Source organism: Xiphias gladius, chromosome 7 (genome assembly GCF_016859285.1).
Source record: "Xiphias gladius isolate SHS-SW01 ecotype Sanya breed wild chromosome 7, ASM1685928v1, whole genome shotgun sequence".
Lineage (NCBI taxonomy): Eukaryota > Metazoa > Chordata > Actinopteri > Istiophoriformes > Xiphiidae > Xiphias > Xiphias gladius.
Window position 1 is genome coordinate 22031096 of NC_053406.1, and position 24387 is coordinate 22055482.

Here is a 24387-nt window from a genome sequence, read left to right on the forward strand (position 1 = left end):
GTCACAAGTGTATCTCTCGTCAAGCTTTCACAAGCTTTCTTTACATGTTTCATTCATGAGCTCTGCCCCTCTCCCTTTTAGCACCATTTGATGTTTTGTGCAGTAGCTTCTATAAATAAAAGGGAAACCACTGTTATTTTTAGGTTCTTTCTTGATTTTTCAGTTATTTGGTGCCACATTTTGTATATCTATTTTCAAAGTTTCTATTTCTTGAAAAAAAAAAAAAAAAAGATCTATCTAGGAACCTAATGTAAAAACTTGCAGTATATAGGCCATAATCTGCGAATATGTGTACACTCTACATGCACTTTCTGTCACAGCCAGATGCAGCTGTGTGTCTCTCCAGAGCAAATGCCCAATATAAAGGTCTTGAATCCCATAGTCAATGAGCCGTAGCTCTGTCAGTTCAAACACAGACTATGCTATGCAAATGTGGGTCAGCTAAAACTGCCAAGTTGCTCTGGGAGCGCCTCTCATTAGGGTCAAAGATGTTTTCGGCTTTTCCGAACAGAGCAGAGGGCAGCAGAGGGCTATTGATGGCAAGAGCAAACTTAAGGGAAAGTGGAATAGCTGGCTGGCTGGCTGGCCTCTTGCCCTCAGGTTTATTTACTTTAGCCTCTGTCGTGCGTGTGTGTGTGTGTGTGTGTGTGTGTGTGTGTGTGCTTGCATTGCACAGGTTATGCTAAATGACGGAGTTAAAGGTCAGGATGTTTACATTTCCCAATGTGCTGACTAATGTCTTGGCATGTTCATGCTAGCAGGGCCTAAGTGCAGTAAGAGATGATCAAAATCATCACTATTATCATTTTTTCTTCTAAAACATGTAAATAAATAAATACATTTAATTCACTATGATCTGGGGGTATTTCAGATAGGTGGATTAGAAAGTCACCGTTTGAATTGAAAGTAAAAGAAATCCTGCATTTTCTGTCCCGAGAACAGGGTTGCAGATCCTGGCTTTACTGAAAGTCAGTTTAAAAATGAAAACTTTTGTCCTAAAGCTAACCTGCTATATGTCTGGTTAAATTGATCATAACACCTGGCCCCAGACTAGTTTGCAGACTCCAGCTATCTATAAGTGGGCTCAACTATAACCCTCCAAATAAAATGAAAAAGTGCATTTCACCCACTACTCTAGCCCAGCAGTCCTTTTATATTATTTTATCAAGGTCATAAGTCAGCGTACATGAATAATAGCCCCGTTGGAACTGTTAGGAATGTAGTGTCTTGCTCAAGGGGACTTTGGCAGGGAAGATACTTGCTAAACAGAGGGCATAGACCCAAAACCTCCACCCTCCAGCTTTTACATCTTCAATTTTGCGTTCATTTGGAATTTGTTGTTTACTGTGGAGCACTATAGTCTTACGATGTGAACTCTGTTGAATTTCTATTTTAAACATGTTAACCTTTCATTATTATTGTTTTTATTGTGAGTTCATATTGTGTGTGTGTGTGTGTGTGTGTGTGTGTGTGTGTGTGTGCTTGCATTGCACAGGTTATGTTAAATGACGGAGTTAAAGGTCAGGATGTTTACATTTCCCAATGTGCTGACTAATGTCTTGGCATGTTCATGCTAGCAGGGCCTAAGTGTGCAGTAAGAGATGATCAAAATCATCACTATTATCATTTTTTCTTCTAAAACATGTAAATAAATAAATACATTTAATTCACTATGATCTGGGGGTATTTCAGATAGGTGGATTAGAAAGTCACCGTTTGAATTGAAAGTAAAAGAAATCCTGCATTTTCTGTCCCGAGAACAGGGTTGCAGATCCTGGCTTTACTGAAAGTCAGTTTAAAAATGAAAACTTTTGTCCTAAAGCTAACCTGCTATATGTCTGGTTAAATTGATCATAACACCTGGCCCCAGACTAGTTTGCAGACTCCAGCTATCTATAAGTGGGCTCAACTATAACCCTCCAAATAAAATGAAAAAGTGCATTTCACCCACTACTCTAGCCCAGCAGTCCTTTTATATTATTTTATCAAGGTCATAAGTCAGCGTACATGAATAATAGCCCCGTTGGAACTGTTAGGAATGTAGTGTCTTGCTCAAGGGGACTTTGGCAGGGAAGATACTTGCTAAACAGAGGGCATAGACCCAAAACCTCCACCCTCCAGCTTTTACATCTTCAATTTTGCGTTCATTTGGAATTTGTTGTTTACTGTGGAGCAGTATAGTCTTACGATGTGAACTCTGTTGAATTTCTATTTTAAACATGTTAACCTTTCATTATTATTGTTTTTATTGTGAGTTCATATTGTGTGTGTGTCTGTGTGTGTGTGCGTCCTGTAGGAGTGTGGTGGTGCCTGTGAAGAAAACCTCCCCTGGCAGCCTAGCAGTTAACACGGTGGGAAGCAGCAGCAGCACCTCTGCTGGGCTGACAGTTGGCAGCACCCCCAACATCTTTGCTGCTGCCTCTGTGATGCCCAAAAGCATGATCAACACCACGGGTAGGTCATGCACAAGGTTACTGGAATACACTTACACGGTTAAAATACTACGGTCAGCCCTGGTCATGTGCTTAATTTCCAAACAATACTACTTTAGAGCAATTTGAGAGTGCTTAATTTGAGTAATTACTGTTCATCTTAATGATCCAGTCAGGGTTTTTCTTCCGTTGGTGCTATTCCCAGAATAGAAATGAAGCTTCTTCCCTCTACGGGATCACGTGATCCTGGATGTCTGTTAGGGGCGTATTGTTACCACTAGGTGGCCATCTTTACCTTCCTTTCAGTGTCTGCAACAGCTCTATGCACAATCATATAAAAACTTGTTTCGTTCGACACCTAAAAGACTCAAAACACTCCATTTTAATCTCCTTAAATCATACAAATAAACCGTTTTTAAGAGTGAAAAGGAATTTGTGCACATGGCTTTCCCACCTAATGTGTGTTCCGGTCGGATTCACTGCATCCCCCCAGCTGTGGCTTTGCTCCTCTTGGGGCTCTGCCTCATTGAGCTGGTTCCACCCTCAGGATTACTGGTCAGGGCCTCTGAGAAGGACCCACTTAACAGCAACCATTAGGAGCTCCAACACCTTTTTAATGTCCTCCATTTTATAAAAAAAAAAAAAATTCTCCCTCTCTTCTCCAAGCTCCTCTACAGGAATGTGAGAAATGTATCCAAGTCACAGTGTGCTTTCAGCTAAAGCCACAGACAGGCTCTCATCCAGATCCCATGATCTCACTTGCTCTTGCTCTCACAAGGACAGTGATAATGATTTTATACTGGGGCGTTTGCTGCCAAGAAGATGCATCTCAATGCTCACCTTCGAATTATTCTTGTCATGATACCCTCATTTTGGCTTTGATTCCAATACTAAATGTTATATGTAAAGATTTGATGTGGATGTTGTTTTGATACGTTGGTTCATTTTTCATCTTTGTCATCTTAGTTAGCAAAATAATTCCATATGCTGCTTCTGGCACCAGTTTGAACACCCAGTTTAGTGCACTTGGATTTAGTTAAAGATTTGTTGCAAGATTTGACACTGTTACCATGTTTTTTTCATTTGTTTGACTTGGTTGAAATTTGCGCTGACTGCTGAAGTCTGCTTGTCAGGAATCAGATTGTGGCCGATCTTAAAACGTCCTATTCTTTCGTTTTCTTCTTCTTCTTCTCCTTCTTCAGTCAATTTAGTCTGTTCGCCATTACATACATGTTCAGTTCAGCCTGTGTGTAATGTGTCGTTCAGAGGTGACACCGAAATGGAATTTCAGTCAACATATTTAATGTTTTTTAAGATTCAGTGTTGAATTGAATCTTTGACAAAATAACTGTTGCAGTATTAAAAAACTTAAAATATATTTTGTTATATAAATTATTGAAAATTATTTAAAACAAACATAACTATTTTTGTGTTGCACTAATTTTGCATGCCTCTGCTGGTCTCCCCTGCAGGAGCCACTGATGCAGCCCCCTCTACCTCATCATCCTCCAGTTTTGTCAATGGAGCCACCAGTAAAAATCTGCCTGCGGTGCAGACGGTGGCCCCCATGCCTGAAGACACAGTAGAAAACATGAGGTACAACAGAGCCTTCTCTGTTCACCCACACGCACATTATTTCCTGTGTTAGTAATCTTACTTCATTCTGTTTGTGTGACTTATAAATAAAGTCTGCTCACATGCAAGGTAATGTGTGAAGCTTGTCTTTCAAACATGTTCTTTTTTTAGATTGTCGATTTGATAAATTCAGACATTTTCTTTGTCTCTCAAAACAAAATACCACAAATAAAACTGTTTTATATGGACACTATGCCAAAGTTTGGCCTAATCTCTTATGTACATTTGTGTATTTCTTTGTGTATATCTTGTTGTGACCTTGACTCGTCTTTCTCACTTGCTCTAATAGTTTGTGACAGACATCCTTAGTCCTGCTCTCCCACTGACTGCTGAGAGCCCGGGCCTTTCTCCGGAGTCTGTTTCTCTGTCTCTCTTTCTCTTTGCCTGAGTGTGTTCTGCTAGAGGAACAGAGATTCAGTTGCCATGGCAGCAGTAACCGACATCACTTAGCGTAACTGTGAAGTCAATGATAGTACTGTCTCGCTGCAGACCCTGCTCATGCCTAACTTATATTTTAGATGAGGAAAAAGCATCCAAGCTAAATTGCCTGCTCCAGTCTGCTGAACAAATACATTTGATTTTAGTCATATATTTTATCATTATAATTTAATAATTAGTTCATGAGTCCAACCCTTAGGTCACGAAAGAACATGAAGCAAGTACTGCCTGTGGTTTTTCTTTTTTCTCTCTATTTCAGTGCCTTTTGTGAAGTGGAACAGTGTCCGCTACGCCAGGGACTGACACCTCCTGAGCTCAAACCCTTTAGCTCCCTGACAGGATTACAGGCAGCCTCAAGAGGTGCAGGCCAATGTCTTAGGCAAGGACATTTATGTTAGCCACATAGAGCCCCTGAACCCTGTTTTTTTTTATTTTTTTTATACGAGTCTGTCATTGCTCTGCTGTGTTTTCCCAGGGGTGCTAGAAGGCAGATTACACTACACACTCATACAAATCCTAAACCAAACCCTCTCTCTCTCTCTCTGTTGTTCTCTATCCTGCTGCTTTCTGCCCATCTTAGCTGGGAAAACAAGCTTCCGCTCTCCTCATTTTGTCTAGTATCTGTCTGTGTACACATAGGAGCACAGCAGAGATACTGTATGTGGCTGGAGTCGTATCTCTGTCTGTATACAGTCTGAGTTGTGTGACTGCATGACTCTAGCTCACAGTTTCTCTCCGGTGCTTAGATAATGTCAGGCAGCGGCATGTACTGAGTGTGTAGAAGATAAGGAACTTACCTCTGCGGTGTTGAACAACTGTGATCCTATGTGCAAGTCTGGTTACATGTCACAACAAAGAATGCAAACAATTACTGAGATATCCTCTTTGAAATTAAAAAAGAAATGTGTTCACTTTGCTTTAAACGACATAAAATCTTCTCTTATTGACATGTCCAGTGATAGCAACCATACTCTCAACAATATCTGGTTTGGTTAGCATCCACTCAGATATTTTGGTTACCCTCTGCACCCACCAGGACTCTGACAGCCTGGCTAAACACTAACTGCTGTTAGCTGTGTGCACTGGGTCAGCTGTGACAGCTCTTTTCATGCCTTACCCTCGAAGGAAGGAAACAATACCTCCCTTGCATTTTTCTCTAATTCGGGAATCTAATTTCCTTTTGTGATTTCTGTCTTGATGTGTTCTCTTGACAGCATTACTACAAAGCTGGAGAGGGCCTTGGAGAAGGTGGCGCCCCTGCTGAGGGAGATCTTTGTGGACTTTGCACCTTTTCTATCGCGTACCCTGCTGGGCAGCCATGGTCAAGAGTTGCTCATAGAAGGTACAGATGCTGTACAGTATTTTATTCTCAGAGCTGTGTGTGGAGTCCTGTCCCCATCACCCTATTAGTGTATGTACCCCACTGGCTGCCTCATTGATGGATGCATACACAGTAGTGAGTGTTGACAGGAGAGTCACTATTTTGCAGACAAACTGCGGGTGTGTCATAGCCTGATTAAATCTGCTTTCCCTTTCATTCATCTTGTCGCGTGTGTGTATTTTGTCTTCTTCACGAATCCTTCCAGATATCGAGGAATTATTTCTAGATGTAGTATTTTTAAACATCAGTGTTGCACACTCTCCTGCTGTTGCTTTGTCTTTTTTTTTCTAATTTAAGCAAATTTTTATTTTATTTTTTTTTAAATTTCAGAGTAAACTCATGGGAAGTGATTTTTGTCAAACTATTTGCCATTGTAGTAAATTCTGGAAACTTTACATCTTTTCATTTTGAAAGAACAGTGAGCGTTTTTTTTTTTTTTTCTTGTGCCATAAAGAATTCAGTAGCTTTTCTGCACAGTCCAATTCAAATCCACTGACATGGAAAGTAAAGTGAAGTATAGATGCCTATAGAAGCATTGTTAAGCATTGTCTCAGAAATTATGTAATCGATTCTTGATGTGATAGTGATATAGAACTGCGAGTAAAACCTGGAATCATGAATGTTTCAGCACTGACTTGATACTCTGTCACATGAACACAGCCTTCAGGATTAATGTCTTCACTATAGTAGCCTTAACATTTTTATTTTAAACTGCATTACAGCAGTCACTTTGCGTATATTTAAAGTGCCGGTCTGACTGGCTCGCTTGTGCTCGCTGTTTGCAGAAGTGTGCGATCCCTCTGCTGCACTCCACTCTGGGCTCTAGTCTTATTTCCTGGTGGCTTTGTAAAGGGTCCCAGTGCCTTCCTCAGGCCCAAGGTTGGCAGCCTCTCAGAGTACTACTTGTGCCTAGCCTCAGGGACTCTGCCTGCGTGTGTGTGCACTGCCACTCTATTTCTCAGGCTTGTTTGCTTGTTTTGGCTTGTATTCACGAGAACACACTGCAACCACAGCCCGCATGCACACCTGTGTGTGTGTGTGTTTGTGTGTGTGTCTACAGGCATTTGTCTGCGTGTGCACAATGCAGAGTATATGTGTGGCCTCCAGTCTCTTGGCTTGCAGTTTGCACAAAGCTAAATGATATCTACCTTTTCTTACTGCCAAAGTCTCATCTTTTAACCTTCAACTAAATTGATTTGAGTTTCAGAGGTCTATGCAAAGAATGGCAGCAGACCGAAAGAATGTACAGGGCTACTTGTTAAAGCCCTCCCGGAAAGAGGTTGTCTGACACAACCTGTCCCCTTTCCTGCGCATAGTTTATTTGTAAACTTTTTATATTGCCAGTTACCTCAAAATCGCTAATTTCTTCCATTTGCAATATTATAGTGTTTTAAATTATATCATATCAAATATTATACATAGTTTTAATTGGCTTGTTTTTGTAATCGAGCTGCTGAATCTGAAATTTGAAGAAATTTTTATTACTGGTATTTAATTTATGCCTTGAAAGCAATTACCTTAGGCAAGCTTCATGATAAACTAGGTCGTTTATTTGATATAAACCAATCCTGTCAAAATGATCGGTCAAATGATAAATTTAATTCTCTACAGTAGTGAAAAGGACAATCAAGGTATTACTTATTGCTTTTTTAAAAATATTTTTATTCTTGCCAGTAAAGTTACACAAATGGGTACTTTTTTCCTCTATATATCATGCATACACTCATAAATATATACATGTGTAAATAGGCCTGGGTATGCCACGCACATGTGGATGATGCTACTCGCACAAGCTCGGGGGAAAGGAATGAAAAATCAGGTAGCATGGCCTTGACAAGTGTGAATATGTCTGTTACCCTTTCACTCAAAGTCTGTCAGCGAACTGACTAAGCTGACAAACCAGAGCTGAGCTAAGAGTGTAACCCCACAAACAAGGTTGTAGATAGACAGCTTGGGCCTCAGCACTCTTCGCCAGACATGTTTAACCTTGTCTGGGTCTGTGAAAAGTGCAACCTGACATGGATTAAAGCAGTTTTATCAGACAAAACAAAAATGCACAGATTTACCCAATGCACTTTAAATCTTTAACTTTTATTGAGCCACTCCAGTCTTTCCTAGCTGCAGTGTGTTTGTCCAAATAGTTGAACCGATTTTTGCTGTTTCTCCCTCTCTTTCTCCTTTTTTTTTTTTCCTGGCCCTTCCCAGGCTCACAGTTGAAATACTGTGCTGTAGTGCAAAGGCACTCCATTTATGAGTAATTACCAGCCATCCATCACTCCTTAGATTGCCTGGGGTCGAGCCCTCCTGTGCCCCGTGTGCCCCTTTGCCTCACCATATTCCTTCACCCCCCTTCAGACATGTGGTCACTGCAGCAATTATGTTGAGTGCACCCTGAGCTTTACACTTGGAGTTGGTGGGTAAGGCCTGCGTGTGAACACTGCTGCTGTTGTGATGCCTGCCGCCTGCTTCTTGCTGTCCCCTGAGTGGCCCAGCCTGCCGACACATTGCCCCACAATGCCACATTCACCCATGCCTTAACCCTGCCCTGTTTACAGGGAAGGACTGGCAGGCCATGTTTAAATAGAATGCATTTAGTTTGTCTACCAGCACAAGGCCAGGGTCAGTTGGCCACCTGACTCCTGTGTCAGACTGGACTGACTTATGGCTCAGCATGTCACTGCTATAACAAGAGGTCAGCCCTGGCGCTCTGTGTACAAGAGAAGGGTCACATCCTCTCCGAGTATTTACAATACGCTCCCCCGGACAGCCTCCGCTCATGAATGGAGATGGATGGAGAAGCAGCGAAGGCAAGATCCATCCATACAGCGTTGTGAATATTTAGTGTTCTTTGTTAAAGCAGTCGCACGAGCAAAACTATGTCCACTGAATGTTGTCTGGTTGACCTTTTTAAGGCCCGTTCCTTAATTGTTTTGACCATATAAATCCAAGTAAAATTCACATACATAACAAGTTTTTGAGTTTCTTGACCGATCGAAGTTGAAAATATCACACATTCAATAACATATATAATATTAATTGAGATATTTTGTTGTTTTCCAGAGTTAGTCTATATCAAAAGACCTGTCAGCCAATTAAAGAGTTAGAGTAGTGCAGGTTGCAATCTTTTTCTGTTTTGAATTTTGGTAGTGGGGCTGCAATTTTGTTTACACTTGGACTACAGATTGCAGCTTTAATATAAATATGACATTTTGTTGTAAATTAAAATTGAATGGAAATTTTTTTTTAGCTTGATAGCTAATGTTAACATTTTATTCACAATGCAGCTACAGTAGGGTGCAGATACTGTTGCATTTTATCATTACGTTATACAGTGTGGAGGGAGTTTCCCCTCTGAAAGGTGTTCAGATGTCTTCTGCGTACTGTCATGTCGCTGCCTTTCAAGATTTTCAATAGATCCATCTTTGAGTATCATGCAAACTGCACTATTTCCTGATGGATAATTTTAGAAATTATTCGTTGCAATAACATGAAATAATGCATACAATTATTTCATATTGTAGATGCTGTACCTTACAGTGCACAGCTCATATGCTGTTTCTAAAAATATGTTAACTGAAACCTTAGCTTAAGAATATTTTGTTCTCCCCTCTGACTGACACCCTTTCATACATGAGACGATAGCAGCTGTGTGGCACTTGTACTCCTGCCAGCCTATAATGAGTCCTGGAGAGTTGCTTTCTTGCCTTTACTAATGACTGCACCTTAATGGCTCTCCCCAAGTGCAACTGAAGGAGCTGGAGGTGCAGAATACGAAACCAGTTGTAGCCATTGTTTCTGCAAATGAGCTTTTCACACCTGCCCTTGTTTCATTAGAGAGTTGTCTGCTTCTTTGGCTCACCATCTACAGAATGGAGATGAGGGAAGAAGCTGCGAATGTCTGTGCTCGCTTCTGTGAGTTTGTGCGCATGGTGTGGAGGTAGACGTGTACGTGTAGTAGAGTAGGTGTTTGTGTGTGCGTGTATGTGTGTGTGTATGTGCGGAGGGGGTGTTCACATGTACATCTGTGCTGCACACATGTATCCTGTGCAGATGCAAATGACTTTTTTTTTTGCAGTTTTATGACAGGCAAATTGGGAGGACAATTTAGGGGGTTTACAGACTTGCCTAAAATTTATTTTATGCCAAATACAACATACAGTAATTTTGTCCAGATGCTCTACTGTATACTGTATTCATTTTTAAAGCATTGTCTCGTACTGCCATAGGTTAGAGACTATGTACTAACCTTTACGGTTAATATCTCTTCTGTTCATCTGCTTTGTCGCCACAGGTTTAGTATGTATGAAGTCAAGCACCTCAGTGGTGGAGCTTGTCATGCTACTTTGTTCTCAGGTGAGCTTATTTCTTTTTCCTCCTCTTCACAATCCCCTTTCCCAGATGCTCTTTCTCTTTTTCTCTAGGTCCCATCCTCTCTTCTTTCCCCCTTTGTGATATGTCTTTCTCTACTATGCCTCTGTTAACAACATACTTTCTGTCAGTATGTGGTGATCTCTTAGCCTCTTGTTGAATATAAACTGACACACTGCACAGTCACAAATTGGAAATGGTCAGTACAGTAGTCCAATTCTCTCTCTCACACACACACACTCACTGTCTTTATCCTGTCAAAACTGCAGATATTTTGTGAATGTATAAATTTAGGGTTAATCTTGGTTAAATTCTAAGGGCACTGTCTTGTATCATAAAAAAGTTGCTTAATCTCTGCTGGAGCTTTGCCTATGAGTGTATTCCTTTTTGTAAAATGTTCCATAAGCAAACTGTTTAAACCGATGACGACATGCAGCCTCATACAGCTCTCTGAGAATCCAGCGACTTTCTCACTACACCCCAGAGCTTTAATCCCCATCCCTCCTTTCGAGAATGAGCTCTACCTCATGCAATGCTGCTAGTGACTGATCACCTCTGAGCTGACCCCCTGAATCTCTTGTTAAGCCCTTGTTTTAGACAAGGTCAAAGCCCCAATGTAGCAGTTAGAAGAGAAGATATTTAACATACCTTCTGTCAGCCCATCAGTCTTGCATTGGGAGCCCATAAGGAAGCCATTACTTGGTGCCTCTTTGTGGATCCAGACTGCAGGGCCAGAGCCTTGAGGAGGTGGATTGCCACTATGTGTGCTTCGTGGTATCCGCAGATCATAGCCCTCTTCAGCGGGGAGCTCAGCCTCTGTTATATGGAGGCCATTATTGAGGGGCTTTCCTCCAAAAAAATGTACATAAATGGGCCAGCCAGCACTGAGTTATTGTTGCGCTTTTGAAGGTTTTTGACGGACTCCTTTTTGTGCTGCTTTTTCTATCTGAGGAGTGTCTGTGGGAAGTAGCTTTTTCCAGCTCTAGGATTTATTGCAGATGAGAGCGTCAGCATGCTGTTAAGGGTCTTAGTCCATCCCCCCTTTACACAGATAGCATTACTGCGGCTCCAGAGGTTCCTGCCATTAGTGGCTCTAGGGATGAAACCCAGGCAGAGATATTGATCAGACAGTGAGGCATTGAAATTGGACCCTGTAGCTCGGTGTCCTTCTACAACCTCTCATATAGAGATGAGCCGTTGCTTTGTATCCTAACACTGCACTGTCAGTAATTGTTAATTAGTGTCTCCCGTATTACTTCTTTGAGGTGACAGCTGATGTATACAGAGCTGCTTTATCGTGAGCAAATACAACGTTTAGTCTGACTGATAATTACCTTGCTCTATACTGCTAATTGATATCTTTGGTATCACATACTGCATCTCAAGTGCTTTCAAAAAGCACACAAGTCTTCTCAAATGCAGTGTGAGCTTTGGCTAACATCACTATAAAATGCCACCTTCAACATATCCCTAACATATTTCAACATTAATGTTTTAAGACAGCAAGGAGGGCACTTAGCGGACCTTTAGTCCCTCTCTGTTTGGTGACCTGTCACATTTATGAATAAATTAGTGCTAATGATCTGCCTTTTCCTATTTATGCACACTAATCACAGCAATCATCATGTGGCTAGCTGCGGCGGCGGACACTGTGTGTCTCTCCTCAGCCTGGGCAGCTGAATGAAAAGGTCAAGCAGCTCTGTTTCTTGTAACAGCTTAAACATACTGGGGGGGATCTAGAGTGGAGCCATAGAGATTTGGGGATGGAAGACCTCCAGATGTGGAGACTATATAACAGAGCAAAGCACATCAGATAAAAGCAAAGGCTCCCACATACTGACAGGTTGGATTGCAACACCACAAATACTTAGTGCCCTGCTGAATTTCAGGAAGATGAAAGTGGGAGGAGAGAAAATCTTCTCAAGGTCAGCAAGCTGTTCTCTGGGATAGGAGTTATGGGATTTGAGGTTCACAAAAAGGTGGTGGGTTTTTCAAAGATAGTTGGAAGAATGGTACTATCAAAAGTGAGTGACTAGTAGACTTACATTTGTCAGGTCGCCTGAAACATAACGAAGAGAATGCTAAAGTTCGCTATACCTGCTGGATATTTAAGTAGGCAACTGTTAGCTTACAAGTTATGTAACAGCAAGACTAGGTCAAAACTTATATGGTGATATATGGTGACTATATGGCTGGACCGCCGTCTATCTGTTTGATTCTCTCCTACTCTCTTTGCTCATATGTCAAGACTGTTTTTCAGTTTGCTGTGGCGCCCTTGTGCCCCCAAAACGCCAAAAACTCAATTAATGCAGCTTTAAATCCCGGCTTTTTATATCCAAGCTACTACAACTTCCAGTGGCCAGAGGTGCTTCGCTTCGGTCATGATCTGCATTTACATCAAGGATCACATCTCTTTAAAGAGGTGCATGTCAGGCCTGATTCCCTTCAAATGGGCAGCAGAGGACTTTTTGAAATCTCTGCAATCAAAGGCAAGCATCCTCTGGGAGCTCTGGTCTCTAGTAAAAAAAAAAACAAAGAAAAAAGAGAGCCTCTTTAAGTGCTGTCTCAGCTGTCAGCAAGCATACCTGAGACAAGATAGCAAATTTGACTAGTTCATACTATACCTCCACTGACCTGCTGTTCATTTTTTCTGGCATCGCCCATGTGTCACATCTGCCTTGATTTCCGTATTTATTTTTGTCACGTGAGCGTGGTGCGAGTGGAACCTCAGAAGACTGGCTATACATGATCCCTGTCCAAATCAAGAACAGCTTATTTCAGGCCGATACTGAAGCAGTGGAAGGGGGTCATGGGGAACATTTGGAGACCAGATGCTGAGCAGTTTGTCAGCACCATCTCCCTGACTTAACGCATCGTAGGGTCAGGCTGTGTACTCCTGCAAGAACCAGTATGTGTAAAGCAAGACAACTGTGTACAAAAACACATACCCATATGTAATAATGTCAGTGTCAGTTATTGTAGTACTATACACAACAAATGCTGCTTATCTTGCCCAGACACTGTCATAAAAAAACTGACCAAAAAACCTGACATAAAGCACTGTATTAGCACTGTCTTGCAGCATGACCACCTTTACCGATCAGCCACAACATTAAAACCGGTTACCAGTTTAAATGTTGTGGCTGAATGGTGTATAATCTGTATATATGCACGCGCCGGTATACACTGCCCAGTCACTATATTAAAACCGGTAACTGGTTTTAGTCCCAGGTCTGGAAATCTTTTGGTTTCATCTTCCTCTGTTTTTCCCTCCTCTTTTGAACTGTGGCCTTCTCTGTTTTCTCTTCCATTTGCACCTCAGTGAGGGTACAGGAGAGCTGAATTTCCCACAGTGAAAGGCGCGCTCTCAAACTGCTTTTTAATCATTTCCAGAGCATGTTGTGAGACAGCAAGTGCTGGCACTCTCGCTCAGGGCTCGGATCCCTTCCAGGCGCACACTGCAGGGCTCAGTGAGCCTGCTCGGTAATCTGTCACTGTAAGGGACAGAGGAAATGGCTGTATTTAAGTGAGAGGATACAGTTTCATCCCACAATTACATCTCTCCTGTGTTTACAGATCTTTTCACAGAGGAAGAAAGGATGGTCACACATGTGGTTCAGGATTTCAACTTTTTACAGCCATCACTTTTTTTCACAAAGGATATATGAACTAAATGCTTTCTTTACCTACTTGAATTACAAGCTATGAAATGTTATCTAAATTATAGTTGAAATATGCAATTTGGATGGTGAAGTTTGATTCTTGTCATGCATTTCTGAAAGATCTTGTTGCATATTGAATCAAAAGGGTATTATGACACTGATACTTTGCCATTTTAACTTTTGGTGTGCTCTTTTCATTAGTGTTAACTTTTAGCTTTGCTGCCTTTTTTACTGACAGGATTTTTTTCTTAAACCCAGGTCTAGTATCAGTTATAAGGATCTAATTATATTGTCGTTTCTTCAGAACTACAAAAAAAAAAAAAAAACGCAGAGCTTCTGTAATTAACAAAGTACAAACTCCTTCATTTCAGGAATGGCAGAACTCTATTCAGAAGAACGCTGGCCTGGCCTTCATTGAGCTAATCAACGAAGGAAGGTAATGTATCCATTCGCTGCAGTACATATGCTTCAATCACGCAGCCAAGCAGCAGTCTATTCATCCCCTCTGTTATCAGTATTTATTTTATTTTTGTTTACCACCTGGCAAACATAAAAAAGGTTGTTGGATTAAGTGTAGATTAGCTCTGAACCTCTTGTCCCTGTGGACTGTTCTGTCGGGGGTAAAGGTAAATAAGACTGTGGTGATGAGGTAAGAATATCAACACTAGAGCGCATTCAGTCTCTCTTATTGTCTGCCTTATTATATCTCTGTTTCCCGTCTGTTTCACTATACATCCCAGTCTCTGTGTTTCACTTTTTGTCTCCCTCTCTCGTCTCTGGGTGTGGCCAGACTCAGGGATATCCGTAGAGCAGATCAGGGGCGGCTCAGCCTCCTTGCCCATATGCTGACCCATCTGCCCAGACCTTCTCTGTGCCCGGGCTCTTGTCTCAGCCCAGCCAGGCTTCTCTGAGTCCCCCACTGGCCCTGGAACAAAGAGTTTCAGTCAGTAGGGCCACACGGCGCTGTCCAGGGTGCTGGTGACAGATACATAATTTCCCAGTCTTACTCAAGACTCTGCACACCTGCTCTGCTTAACTAGACAGATCTAGAGGTAGCTAGAGTCTGGTAAATCTGTTCGCCTTACAAGGCATGGCAGACATAGTTGCTGTATCTTCTGTATGTGCAACAACACATACAGCGGGTAGGTGTGTCCTGTTCTTCTGTTTCTTGATGCAGCTGCTTCATTGTCAAGCTGCTATCATACACCAAACGCACTAAAAATGCCCTGAATAAAACCCTGAAATTCCCAAAAGTGCCTGCCACTGCTCCTCTCTAGCATGACTGCATTCGCAATCTGTCATCCATATGAGACTACTGCCCCAGGTTTTCATGTTGATGCATTATGCACAGTTAAGTGCAGTATCATTTTCTGCATACAGCTCTGTTAAAACAGTGTCTTTAAGCCTCAGAAGATCACAATGATGAACCCTGACTAGTTTTAAGATAACGACAAAATATATGGTGCTTTGAGGACTCAACATAAAATGTTTTATAACACAATCTAATAAGAGACATACAAACAAATACCAGTTTTACAAATCTGTTAGATATGATTGGAGAGGCTCTGTGTCCAAATTCCTAGTGCGTTATGTTTTGTTCATTCACAGCACATGTCCAGTCTCCAGGCATTGAACTTTCAGGACTTTTTCAACTGAGATAGTCACTGATCTCTTGTGGCATGCCTATGAACAACACATTTATATCAGTCAAATCCAGGCTTAGTGTGAATACTTTTATTGATTAATGTTTCCTATGTACGAAATACTAATGCAGAGGTTAGGGTAGAGACCATGCATATCTTTTTTTCCATTTCTAAATATCACTTGTCAACTTGCTCTCTCATCTATTCTTGGTTTCAAAACAAAGTTTGGCGTTGACAGCCTCCCTCTCTTTGAACAATGGACGTCTGTCCATTAATGAGTGCTTGTCAACAGTTAAAGAGGCAATAGCAGCTGATGAATGCAGCCTCGGGATTACTGCCTCTCCTTGGGACAGGAGGGAAATTACAATCTGTATCAAGCACTGGAGAGGAACAGGGCCGCTTTAATTAAAACAAAGCTAGCCTAATGGTGTGTAAAATGGCATGTAATCTACACACAATAGCCAGGGTATTTTCAATTATTAAAGATACGAGAATTTAGATGTGAATATAGGTTGAGACCACAGAGCCTCTAGAACTAGCCATGTGAGAAGTTATCCACGGCCAGATTTGTCAGCAGTACAGGCACTGGGTTGATGTTCTGGTCAGTGGGAAGGGATGCTCAATCAATCAGGAACGTGCCAGTCAGGCTTCAATGCTCTAATGACACTCCTTTCCCTCCTTAATGCTACAGAGGGATCCGTCACTGACTGCTGCCTTGCAACATAACACAGACAAATGATACTGTTTACTAGTCTGCTCTTTCAACAGGCAGAATGTTGCACAATCCTGACAAGCTATATTAGCCTCAACCCTGCTCTTTCCCTAGGCCTGTCATTACAACAGATTTTAGCTAATGAAAATTATATCTTTCCTAATTAATGATTAATATGTGTGTGAAGATGTAGAGTCTGCTGCATTTAACTTTATCTGCAATGTTAAAGGTTGCTCTGTCATGCCATGAAGGACCACATAGTTCGGGTTGCCAACGAGGCTGAATTCATCCTGAACAGACAGCGAGCAGAGGACGTCCACAAACACGCTGAATTTGAGGTATAAATTGTGCCATCCTTTCTTGCACCTGAAATTAAATTTGAAGCTGGGCACAGAGTCAAACTACTGACAAAATATTGTACAGCAGAGAACAGCTCTATTGCAAAGCACTGCTTCTCAGAATTCAAATGTAATCATTTGCTGTCAAAATATTTGTTCTATCTTCTGATCAAATCATGGTAGTATAAAACAGACATTCACCTGTACATGTTCAGTAATCATGTGCCCCTGTGTCCTCATGAGGGCCAAGTCTTAATCTTTACAATTCTTATGAAGGAATTAATGAAGCAATTCATTTTGATATGAGCTTTTGCCAGCCAACTCAGGGGATAACCTCCTGAGTCTGTATTTAGCGCACCCACATCGAACCTCTCCTATTTCAGACATGAAAGGAATAGCTATCAAGGTTTAAGCAATTTGTGAATGTAATGAGTATTAAACCTTTATTTTAATTTTTTTCTAATTGTTGTCTGTATAGAAAGTAACAAAAGAAAAATGTGGCCCTTCTACTTTTCAGTGTAAGCTAGTAAGATAAATAGGAGATTAGAGAGAGAGAATGATGGCAAAATATGAAGGTAAATAAATCTAAAAAAAATATAAAGAAATCTTACTGTATTAAAACAGTCAGTTTGGTTATTGGAGAACATCAGAAGACAAACACACACAAACACACAAACACCTTCACACTTCTGCCACCTCTGTTAGCAGCTTGTACACGTGAGGAGTGATGAGTTTCTTATCTGGGAAAAGCAGCCATCCTCAAACAGCTGCTTGATATACAGTTCTTGAGGATCCTTGACCTGCTAGATAAACTGGAAGAGACGGCTAGATATGCAGTGTCAGGAGAAGGGGGAAGTGTACCTGGCCCCATCCGTTCTGTCTGCCAACTCCAGACAGCCTATACTTTTCATCTAGGTCTGACATTACTTTATTACCCAGTCTCCAAGATTGAAGATTCATGACGCAGATAAGACATTTTTACAATTAAGCTGGTGTCAGGGCGAAGCATCATATGCTTTAAAGCGATGAATAACATTTGATATTTGTCACAGCATCACGTGGTAATGCAAGGTGACAAGCAGAGATTGAGTTATCTGCCCTGTGAAGAATATGTTGAAGTATAATATCTGACAGAATTCAAATTTGAAGCAGGAAATTCGATTAACTTCCAGCTTCTGTTAGCAAATTAGATTTTGAATATTAGCAAGAGTTCCCCCCAGGTGGCACAGTAAGACAATGTAGAGTTAGATCCGCTCCTCTAGATTACTTTTAGTCACCTGGAACACTTAGAGAGTTGCACTGACTACTGGAAATTGATTTTAAAACCAGTATCAGCCATTTTTCACGTTTTATCATTCTGACACTTAGATATTTCTCAATGTTGTTGCTGTTTATTTAATTTTTGCGAATTGCAGAAGGTGGTGCTTTCTTATGGTGCATTTTGTTACAGAAAACGGCTGCATATTTGCATTTTAAACCATTCCTATCAGGCGACAGTAACATATTCCTTGATAATAATGGCAGTGTAGCTTTGTAATCCTTGACAGTCAATATCCTTTGTGGCTCTATTAGAGTATTTTCCCTTTGCCTCTTATAGCGCTATCCACGTCTTCCTAGCAGGGAGCCTCATCTGTCCACAGTTAGGGAATGGGCTGCCTTCATGCGCTCGCCATGATTTACTACACTCCTCCAAGGGAGCAGAAATATATCTCTCACTTGTCCGCTAATATCTTTATGCACTCAAGTGTGTTGAATGATGCCATAACATTCTTCAGTGTGACAAATGCTCCATTAGAGGCTATATATTATGGTGGCTTTATTCAAGTAAAAAAATTCTCAGACGCTAATACTACAATATCAGATATCACTTTTTGGATAATGTACCGAAAGCCATTACTATACAATGAATATCACACTATGTTTTTCTTTTTTTCCTTGTTCAAAATTTCAAAATAGTCCAACTGTGCCCAATATGCTGCTGATAGAAAAGAAGAAGAGAAGATGTGTGACCACCTGATCAGTGCTGCTAAACACAGAGACCATGTGACGGCCAATCAGTTAAAGCAGAAAATCGTCAACATCCTCACCAACAAGCATGGTGCCTGGGGGACACTGGCCCAGAGGTAAGCCCTTACGCTTGAACAAATGAAGAGCATGTTCAGACCAACATGGGCCACGTTAAGTCTTTAACATGAACCATTGCTGCTCCATGTTAGGTCCAACCTAGGGGACAAAAGTTACCTGTTCACAAAACTCCTCAGCGATGGGATGGGACCACCAGTTAATGTCATTTTCCCAGGATCTGATAGGGTCAGCGATCGGGTCAGCAAACGCAATTACAGTGTGGAGTGGCTTAATCCCCTGGGGACAGCTGATTGGCCAGTCGTCCGACATACTGGGGCGGAAGAAGGGGGTTGGGGTGTTTCTGCAGTGTTGTCCAAGCATTCATTGACCCTCTCAGTAACACAGCCCAGCACCTGGTGTTAGTTGCAGACTTCCCCATGGGCCCTGTTAAAATAACCGCCGGCTCTCCTGCTCTGCTTCCCACCTCTCACCTTCATCCACATGGTCCCACAGATAAAGAGTGGAGTGGAGGGATCAAGAGCTAGTTATATTAGACAAACAGAACTGTTACAACATACTGTTTGTTTTGTGTACTGAGTTAAGAGTGGCAAATTGGACCATCTATCTTTTCTTACAGATGAAACAGCATACATGCCATTTTTACAAAGAAAGAGCTGTGAAGCTTCAGTTGCTGCTTGAAGGTGAAGCCGTAGTTGGGTTTATTTTGAGACTAATTTTTGTCTGTAGAAATGGAAAAAAAAAAAAGATCTCCATCGCCAGATGCAGGTCAGATGCAGAAATGTACAAATTTAGCCGCTGCTGAAACAGTATCTTTGGTGGTGTTATTAAATTTTGAAAATACAGTGCAGATGTTCAGCCAGGTTTGCTGAAATTGGGTTTGTTTCAAATCTTAACCAATGTTTACCATTGTCAAAAATATTCTAGCTGCTGTAATCAATTTTCATGGCTGTATTTTATGTCTTTGACTTGCATTAACATTCAAGGAGTTTCCACCCAAATCGGCAGATGTCATAAACAGCTACATTTGGTTTCTTTTTTCATGGATTCATGGAACATTATGCACTGTGTCTATTTACTTCATAATATCAGATTAATGTATATTGGCATTTCTCACTGTGTCCTCAAGTTTTAAGAGGACATTAATTTGTTGTGATTAATTTCAGAACTACTACAGAGAAAGAAAACATGTGCAAAAAATGTGTTTAGTATAATAGCACTGTTTTGTCTGTTACTGAGAAGTTTACAGTACAAGTACAGATTTTCATAAAACTGACTGAACCTTAGTAGCCCATGACAAAATCTTTCGGATTGAAATCTGGGCTCTTGTTCAAATATTTATGGAGCCCCTCTCAGACGCATAGCATTTGCATTGAAACAAAAGGTTATTGAGCGTGGGTGCATTGTAAATGATACCACAAAACTTCCAACAAATTCAAATTTAATGGTAACCTGCTGGTGAAGAAAAATGATGCAATATGCTCACAAGCTCAAGGCAGTGTTGCAGTTCAACAGCTTAGTCTTATTCAATGCTACATTAACTTTCCCATTTATGCTGCTCTTGTAAAATATAAAGCCCTCAAGCATTTTGAGGTGGCTGTCTGTTATATCTGCGTGTGTGTGTGTGTGTGTGTGGGTGTTTGTGTGAGAGAGAGAGAGAGCGGGAGAGAGAGACTCGGTAATGTTTGTTTTCACCATCACGCACAGAAATTGCTTTGCCTTTTACTACTAAGTTCTGCCTGGAGACATGCCTTAGGATATTTATCATTTGTGTAGAATATATTATAAACACAATAATTCTCAGGCAGCTGGGAGACAGAAACTAGTATAACTTATATGTTTATAATTTTGTGTGTTTCCAACTTTGCGCATGAAATTGATATAAGCAACTGGTCTGCCATTGGATGCATCAGTGTTTCTCTGAATTACAGACATCTGCTGTTTATCTGCTTCTCTGAGGGCCACTCTATTTTGAGCTCTTGTTCTCTTAGTGGCAAACAGTGTAAGAAATGGTGCTGCGGAGCATACAGCAACGGCCTGTGATGAGGAAATAATATGTGCAAGGCTCGAAAACAGCTGCTCTGCGGTCATGTGATCCTGAGTGAGGAATAAGCAGATCAGACCCTATGGTGGCCTGTTAGATCATACTATATGCTTGCTTGATGATGAATGTCCCCCTGTATAGAGTCCGCGCAGGAAAATCAATACTCCTCAAATTGAAACAGTATAGGGTTCTATTGATCCGCTGTGCTAAATCAAAACGAGGGGGCTTTGATACATCTCTCCAAGACAGCTCCCTGCCCAGTAATGACACACTATCAATTTTAGCTTTACACTGATAAATCAAGTTGAAAATTGGATGTCAGAGTTTTTTCCAGGGAGAGAGTGATTTTCCTTGCCCTCTGGTCCCCTCTGGTGTTGACCTCTGAACCGTGCCAGTGGATTATAAAGTTCAGGCTCGTCTAAAGTGAAAGTAGATGTTACAGCAAGGCTGATAAATTCGTTCAACATAAAGTCCACCACTTTTGCAGCAAAGGACCACCTTACTGTGACGATGCTATAAATTCGCTCTCATTTTGCAGCTCTCTCACACACTCCAAGGCACTGCTGAAGAGTGAATTAAGCAGCAAATGTTTGTTTCACGCAACAAAAATCTGTAACTCCTCAAAAAATTTTAACTACACTGTTAGGATTACACAGTGTCAGGTTTACATACCAATATATTGTTATTTTTATCAATTAGTAAGTTTTTACTCCATTATTAAAATGTAGAGGTATCATTTTAACCTTTCTGCCTCACAAATTCTGTTTTGTACTGTATACAGCATATAGAGACCATTTATTTTTATTGGTGTTTGCGTGATTTACATCTTGTGGAGGTAATAAAGCCATATACAGATACCCAGACACTCCTACATGCTGCGGACATTTTAACTAAAGTATTCGAAATCCGAACTTAATTGAATCTACCTGGTGTCGTTCTCCGCCGTTCGTTCACCAGCACTCCTCAGGTACTAATTGTTTCGACACCACCAGCCCAACAGAAATTTGAAAGGGGTTGAAGGAGACAATCCTCCCTTTGTTCCCATGTGGACGTCTGTGTTCACATCAGCAGCATCAGTGACAGCTGACAGAGGAGCCTCCACTGGCCCCCACAGTAGACCTTAACCTTACCTGACTAGTCTATTGATTGTCAACATTTCTTCTGTATAATTACTTTTTTGTGGCAGAGAAGACAAAGGAAAATGGCGGCGTATATTGATCTGTGGCAAGGCAGTGAAACAGCCGTTTCCCTTGACTAACAGTGGGTTTCATCTCTCACACGTGATGAATGGTAACAATCTGCCCGTGGATAATAACTTTGTGATGGAATGAACCTTTTTACTCACGATGTGCCTGGAGTATTTGGTCTCTCCTGAAAGGGTTATCAATTCTAATAGAAGTCCACTAGCACAAAGGGGGGGGGCGCCTTTACACGGCCTTATAGCCTCAGAGGGTTCAAGGTCTGATGACCCCTCTGTGGCATAAAAGAAAGGCCAAGGTCTCTGGCTGAGCCTGACAGTATAAACAAAAATCAGCCTGGTAGGATATCAGATATAATTCAGAAATATCATTTGTTTTGACATCCAGAGTAGCAAAATGTTTATCCTCTTCGCTTTCAGAGTAAATGCTAATATTCTTGCGATCAGTTTATTCTGTTAGTGACCTTTGTATAAAATTAGTAAGACTATAAAAGTAACTTACCTCTAAGTGCCCACTTTTTGCTATGGATTACACGCAGATGTTAGAGGTTTCTATTCTGCCCACCTCACCAAAACTGATTCTGTCTGAACCAGTCCTCTGCACACTCTTTCATTTTTCAGTCCACTATCTAGAGAGGGTTCAATAAAATGCAGCCCAATTTATAAAAGTTTGCAAGTGCTAATGATTTTTTTTAATTCTTAATTTAGTTAGATCTTATTTAAAACGTTATGCCGTTTGTTCTTGCAAGCTGATATGCTCTCAAGTGGCACTTGGTCTTGACCTACACCAGACTCTATTCCCTTGGGGTACTCAACCTTGCACACTGTGCTAATTATCTCTGGAAAAAGGCCCATTCACACAATCATCAATTTCATTGTGTGCTGAAATTGAGCCGGGCATCGCCTGACCGTGCCCCATTTCCGATGAAAGATGGGGATCCACAAATCTGGCGATCCAGGGGAGTTCACCTGCAGTACAGTGTCGCTACTCATCGCTCGTCTGATCGCTTGCAACTGTCTTCATTACACCAGATGACCTGGAGTTAATCTTGGTGCTGCTTTGTTGTTTCCCTTTCGTCTTTGTCCAATACCCATTCGTCAGTGTGTCTCTCCTCTATCTCTCAATCTACAAAAGAAATGTCATATCCAGTAACTGGAAGCATTTGTATCTTAACTTGGTATCCTCATGTCTGCAACAGTGTTGAGTGTAGTGATGATAAGAAATGGCGAAATTAAAGAGATGAAAGTCTTCTGTACCATTTGCAGCCCTCTGTGATAATGTGATCATGATGTTGGCCATACAATCACTTAACACTTGGCTTTCGACAGACGCATGATCAAACTTGATGTGTTTTTATAGAGGAAATTACCATGTATTTTTTTCCTAGTTTATAGGTTACTTTGAAAGCAGTGGGCTGAGAAATGCTGATCACCATATGGTGGCCAGTCACCACTTTGTGATGCACAGTGTCTCTTTTTTTTTGGTGGTATTTTTTCATCTAGCAGCAGTATATAGAAGAATGTTGCGTAAAAATGCTTACCAAAAAGAATGCACTGGTTGAAAGACGATGTTTTCGCATTTCCTCACTTTGGTTTTTAGTGTGTTCCAGCTGCGTGATGGTTTTCATGACTTGTGGAATTTCAGTCCTTACAGATCCACATATCTGGATGTCATTTTAATGGGATCAAAGGACTGGTTCAACGAAGTAACGTTATTTGATCAAATGAGAGATTGTTTCTTACATATCTGGACTGAATATGCCAGAATTTCCTCAATAATTCTGTTCGGGCAGTTACATGTTACTGTAGTTAGTTTCCCCATGAACAATATCTTTTTTTATTTTTTTATTTATTTTTTTATCAAGTTTTTATTAAATATTTAAAAAACAAAAAATGTAAGTTCTCATTTATTTTTTCATCGCTAGTTTTACCAATTCCTCATGGACTTTGTGACTCATAGAGCCTCTTAGCACAACTGAAAACGAAAGAAAAGACTGCTTGTTCTCAGAGTTGCACTAAAAGTGACTTGTTCAGTGTCCGTGTGTGTGTGTGTGTGTGTGTGTGTGTGTGTGTGTGTGTGTGTGTCTGTGTGTCTGTGTGTCTGTGTGTCTGTGTCTGTGTCTGTGTCTGTGTCTGTGTGTCTGTGTGTGTCGCTGTGTGTGTTTGTGTGTGTGATAGAAACCAGTCACTACGCCTTTGAATAGAATTGTCACTGATTACTGGTATTTATTATAATTACCCCCTACTCATGTCACCAATGGAAGCTTTTAAAAGGAGTATAATGGTGTTTTATTGAATCAGCATGTCCCTGTCCTTCCTCCCGACCGCCTCACACAGATCTCCTCTGAGCATAAATAGAATAAAAAGGAAATCTTTAACCATGCGATCCCCATCTTCCCGCAGTCCATCCCTGTTCATGTTATAGTGAGCCATTCTGCTTTCAGTAACTTGAAA

General features: G+C 41.1%; 1 protein-coding gene across 5 annotated transcripts in view; it reads left to right on the top strand.

The window, feature by feature from the left end:
* nbeab (neurobeachin b) overlaps positions 1-24387 on the top strand; it is a 196115-nt gene that overhangs the window by 93941 nt on the left and 77787 nt on the right. For 2 of the 5 annotated variants that reach the window (XM_040130604.1, XM_040130605.1), the window contains exons 31-37: positions 2297-2454; positions 3905-4028; positions 5720-5847; positions 10178-10239; positions 14288-14352; positions 16501-16609; positions 18566-18732. In XM_040130604.1, the coding sequence (XP_039986538.1) occupies positions 2297-2454; positions 3905-4028; positions 5720-5847; positions 10178-10239; positions 14288-14352; positions 16501-16609; positions 18566-18732 (813 nt within the window). Of the gene's footprint in view, positions 1-2296; positions 2455-3904; positions 4029-4764; positions 4885-5719; positions 5848-10177; positions 10240-14287; positions 14353-16500; positions 16610-18565; positions 18733-19310; positions 19375-24387 lie in introns of those variants that run through there. The other 3 variants (XM_040130608.1, XM_040130607.1, XM_040130606.1) reach the window with 3 other exon arrangements.